This window comes from Corvus brachyrhynchos, unplaced genomic scaffold (genome assembly GCF_000691975.1).
Source record: "Corvus brachyrhynchos isolate BGI_N302 unplaced genomic scaffold, ASM69197v1 scaffold628, whole genome shotgun sequence".
Classification (NCBI taxonomy): Eukaryota; Metazoa; Chordata; class Aves; order Passeriformes; family Corvidae; genus Corvus; species Corvus brachyrhynchos.
Genome location: NW_008239312.1, coordinates 19,807 through 24,968, shown reverse-complemented (window position 1 = coordinate 24,968; position 5,162 = coordinate 19,807). Strand labels below are relative to the sequence as shown.

General features: G+C 48.9%; 1 protein-coding gene across 1 annotated transcript in view; it reads right to left on the bottom strand.

Moving 5' to 3' along the window:
- The window catches only part of PPP1R10 (protein phosphatase 1 regulatory subunit 10), a gene marked incomplete at its 3' end in the record, with an annotated part of 14,344 nt that overhangs the window by 5,705 nt on the left and 3,477 nt on the right, over positions 1-5,162 (bottom strand). The window contains 7 exon segments of the mRNA XM_017740729.1: positions 258-357; positions 540-710; positions 806-883; positions 1,758-1,809; positions 2,121-2,268; positions 3,612-3,698; positions 3,789-3,907. Coding sequence (XP_017596218.1) covers positions 258-357; positions 540-710; positions 806-883; positions 1,758-1,809; positions 2,121-2,268; positions 3,612-3,698; positions 3,789-3,895 — 743 coding nt within the window.

Sequence of the window (5,162 nt, the reverse complement as noted above, 5' to 3'; positions counted from 1 at the left end):
GAATGGCCCTGAGACCCCAAAATTACCCCAAATTGCCCCCAAACAGCCCTGAGACTCCCCAAAGTGGCCCTGAGACACCCAAAATTACCCCAAATCCCCCCCAAAAGCAGCTCGGAGACTCCCCAGAATGGCCCTGAGACCCCAAAATTCCCCCAAATCGCCCCAAAAGCAGCCCTGAGACTCCCCAAAATGGCCCTGAGACCCCCAAAATTACCGCAAATCCCCCCAAAACCAGCCCTGAGACCCCAAATCCGCACCTCTGCCTCTTGACCGGGACGGGTTTCAGGCTGTACTTGTCGGACGAGGCCGAGTTCAGTTTCTTCACCGGCGCCAGCGACGGTGTCTCCAGCTCCAGCCCTGAGGGGAAAAAGGGTCAGAAATCCCCAAAACAGCCCCAAAAATCCTCCAAAGGCATCTAAAACCAACCCTAAAATGGCCCCGAATGCCTGAAAGCCCAAGAACAGAGCTCGAACCTCCTCCAGACAGCTCCAAATTCCCCAAAGCAGCCCCAAATCCCCCAAAATTTCGTGTTCTCGCACCTGTGGAGCGGAACTTGGCGTGGCTGGGGGCCGTGGTCCGCAGGGATTTGGGTTTTTCTCTCTTTTTCTCAGGCATTTCCTCGCTTTTGGCCTCATTTTTGGCCTCCTGGGGTTTCTCCGGGACGGGCGTTTTGCTTTTGTTTTCCTCTTTCTTCTTTTTTTTATCTCGTTCTGGGGTGGGAAAAGGGCAGGAGGAAAGGGGGTGAGGGGGTTTTGGGGGAATTTGGGGGGATTTTGAGGGAATTGTGGGGGATTTTGGGACTCACCTGTGGGTTGGGAGCTGCTCTGGGAGCGGATCACCCCCATCCAGTCGCTGACGAGGATGGAGGCCAGGCGGCGAAGCTCTGAGGGGTTAATTGATAATTAATCGTTAATTAAACTGCGATTAATCAACGATTGATCGAGCAGGGGTTGGGGAACGTGACACAGAGGGAATTTGGGGGGTTTGAGAGGGGATTTGGGGGGTCTGAGAAAGGTTTTTGGAGGATCCAAGGGCAGTTTTGGGGGATCTGAGGAAAGTTTTGAGGGGCCTGAAGAGGAGTTTGGGGTGGTCAGGGGGATTTTGGGGGATCTGAAAGGGGTTTGAGGAAGGTTTTGGGGTTCTCAGGGGGATTTTGGAAGTCTTAGGAGGGTTTTGGGGAGTCTGAGAGGGGTTTGAGAGAGTTGGAGGAAGGTTTTGGGGTTCTCAAGGGGATTTTGGGGTTCTCAGGAGGATTTTGGGGGTCTGAGAAGGGTTTTGGGGAGTCTGAGAAGGGTTTGAGAGAGTCTGAGGAAGGTTTTGGGGTTCTTAGGAGGATTTTGGGGGTCTCAGGAGGGTTTTGGGGAGTCTGAGAGGGGTTTGAGAGAATTTGAGGAAGGTTTTGGGGTTCTCAGGAGGATTTTGGGGGTCTCAGGAGGGTTTTGGGGAGTCTGAGAGGGGTTTGAGAGAGTTGGAGGAATATTTTGGGGTTCTCAGGAGGATTTTGGGGGTCTCAGGAGGGTTTTGGGGAGTCTGAGAGGGGTTTGAGAGAGTTGGAGGAAGGTTTTGGGGGTCTCAGGAGGATTATGGGGGTCTCAGGAGGGTTTTGGGGAGTCTGAGAGAGGTTTTGAGGGGTCTCAGTAGGGTTTTCAGTGTCTATGGGGTTTTCTGGGAGGGTTCCAGGTGGATTTGGAGGGTCTGAGGGAGGTTTTGGGGGTCTCGAGGGGATTTTGGGGTGGTCCCAGGGGGTCTCTGCTCACCCTCATCATCGCTGGACTTGCTGAGCTGCTTCACCAGCTTGGCCGTGTTGTTCTGCAAAGGAAATGAGGGGTCAGGAGGGGACAAAAAGGGACACAAAAACCACCCCAGGGACACAAAATCCACCCAGGAAAGGACCCAAAGGAGACAAAAACCACTCTGGGAGTCCCCAAAAACCACCCGTGGTGTCCCCAGGTGCCACCTGAGTGTCCCCAAACCCCCTTGAAGGGACCCAAAGGAGACAAAAAGCCACCAGGGGAGTGGCAAAACCGACTGTAGGAGTGACCAAGGCCACCTGAGAGTCCCCAAAAGCCACCTGGGGGGTCCCCAAGTGCCACCGGAGTGTCCCCAAAGCCCCCCCGGACCTGCTTGAGGTGGTCGACGGTGAGCGGGAGGTGCTGCAGGGGTGGCGCGAGGTGGAGCGGCAGCTGCTGCAGGAGGGGGACGTTGTTGGCGGCCTTGGAGCCCGTCAGCCACGTGTTGAGCAGCTTGTACCCCCCGATCCGGATGAACCTGAGGGGAAAAAGTGGGAATTGCGTCTGGATCCGGCTGGGAAAACCTGAATCCATCAAAATACACCCAAATCCTGAACAAATCCAGAACAAATCTGCTCAAAATCCAGCTAAAGCCACCTAAAATCCACCTAAAATTGACTTTTCCATGGACAGGATGAATCTGAGGAGAAAAAGTGGGAATTCTGGCTGGATCCAGTCAGGAAAACCTGGAATCCAGTCAGGAAAACCTGGAATCCATCAAAATCCACCCAAATCCACCCCAAATGCTGAACGAATTCACTCAAAATCCAGCTAAAGCCACCTAAAATTCACCTAAAATTGACTTTTCCATGTGTTTACTTGGACAGGAAGAATGTGAGGGAAAAAAGTGGGAATTCTGGCTGGATCCAGCTGGGAAAACCTGGAATCCATCAAAATCCACCCAAATCCACCCCAAATCCGGAACAAATTCGCTCAAAATCCAGCTAAATCCACCTAAAATCCACCTAAAATTGACTTTTCCATGTGTTTACTTGGACAGGATGAATCTGAGGGGAAAAAGTGGGAATTCTGGCTGGATCCAGCTGGGAAAACCTGGAATCCATCAAAATCCACCCCAAATCCTGAACAAATCCTGAACAAATGTGAGGGAAAAAAGGGGGAATTCTGGCTGGATCCAGCTGGGAAAACCTGGAATCCATCAAAATCCACCCAAATCCTGAACAAATTCACTCAAAATCCAGCTAAATCTACCTAAAATCCACCTAAAATCGACTTTTCCATGTGTTTACTTGGACAGGAAGAATGTGAGGGAAAAAAGTGGGAATTCTGGCTGGATCCAGCTGGGAAAACCTGGAATCCATCAAAATCCACCCAAATCCTGAACAAATCTGCTCAAAACCCAGCTAAAGCCACCTAAAATTGACTTTTCCATGTGTTTACTTGGACAGGATGAATCTGAGGGGAAAAAGTGGGAATTCTGTCTGGATCCAGCTGAGAAAACCTTGAATCCATCAAAATCTACCTGACTCCACCAGAAATCAAAAAAAACCAAATTCCCTCAAATCTAACTAAAATCCACTTTTATGCGTACATACTTTCCAGGATAAATCTGAGGGGGGGAAAAAGTAGGAATTCTGTCCAGACTTAGCCAAGGAAACCTTGAATCCATCAAAATCTATCCAAATCCAACTAAAACCCACTCCAAATCCCACTTTTCCACGTGCTTACTCAGCCAGGATAAATCTGAGGGAGAACAGTGGGAATTCTATCTGGAGCCAGCCGGGAAAACCCTGAATCCACCCAGATCCACCCCAAATCCACCCCAAATCCCCCCAAAATCCCATTTTGCCACGTGCTTACTTGGCCAGGATGTCCTGGGCCCGGGTCTGCAGGAGAATGTTCAGGTAAATGCAGCGACTCACCATCTTCTGGGAGTCCTTCATGAGGCTAATTCACGGTAACAAACATTAATTAGTGCTCATTAAGTAAAAAAAAGGATGTTAGAGCCCTAAAAAAAGGCATTTTGGGGGGTCTCACCTGAATATTTTGGAGATGCCATCCATGGTTTTGACCTCCCCATCCCGGCCCAGGAAACAATCGAGGCCCTTGAGGAGCTCCTTGGGGTCGATGGGGCCGGAGCCCATGGCAGGAACAGCCTGGAAAAAGGGGGGAAAAATGGGAAAAACGGGGTTAGGATTGGGGGGAGACCCCTTAAATTCAGGGCACGTTAAAATGTTGGTGGTAAAATGAGACCTGAGTGGGCTCCTGAGAGCAAAACGGGGGAAATCGGCACCAAAAAGGGGGAAATCGGCACCAAAAAGGGGGAAATTGGGCCTAGAAAGGAGGGAATCAACCTCCAAAAGCTGGAAAACAACCCCGAAAATGGGGAAACCATCCCTAAAAAGCAGGAAATGGACTCTAAAAGATGAAAACTAACTGTAAAAAAGGGGAAAATGGGGAAACAAACACAAAAAAGAGGAAAAACAACTCCGAAAAGTTAGGAAAAAAAAGAAATCAACCCTAAAAAGCAGGAAATCAATCTCAAAATGAGGGAAAATAAACTCCAAAAGCTGGAAAAACACATCAAAACACTGGAAACAACCCTAAAAAGGAGGCAACCAACCCCAAAAAGCTGGAAATAGGCCTCAAAAAGCTAACCACCACCCCAAGAAGCTGGAAAACAACCCTGGAAACACGTAAATCAGCCCCAAAAATGAGGAAAACCACCCTAAAAAGCTGGAAATCAACACCAAAAGGAGGAAATCAACCCTAAAAAACTGGAACTCAACTTTAATAAGGAGGAAAACAACCTTTAAAAGGAGGGAATTGCCCCCAAAAGCTGGAAATCAACCCTAAAAAGCTGGAAAACACCACTTAAAAGGGGAAATCAACCTGAAAGAGCTGGAAATCGCCCCCTAAAAGACAGAAAACAGCTTTAAAAAGCAGGGAATGGCCCTCAAAAAGCTGGAAATAGCCCCCAAAAAGCAACAAATCAAGCCTAAAATGATGGAAAACCACGCTAAAAAGAAAGAAATCTACCCCAAAAGTGGGAAATCAACCCCAAAAGTGGGAAATCAACCCCGAAAGTGGGAAATCAACCCCAAAAGCTGGACATTGTCTCCAAAAAGGGGTCCCAGGGACCCCCAAGGGACACTGGGGGGGGGCACAGGCCCCCTCCCCTCTGATGCCATTCCAATGACCTCATTTATTAATAATTAATTAAGATATTAACACTGGGGAGGAGGATTTGGGATCACACATGGAGGGGGGGGCAACAAAGCCTGAGCCCCTCCCCCTCAAATTTTTAATTTAAAAGTGAATTAACCCCATTAATTTAGAAAATGAGACAAATTCTGCTATTTCCAACCGTTTTCCCCATAATTTCAATAATTTTTTGTTAATTAACGAGAA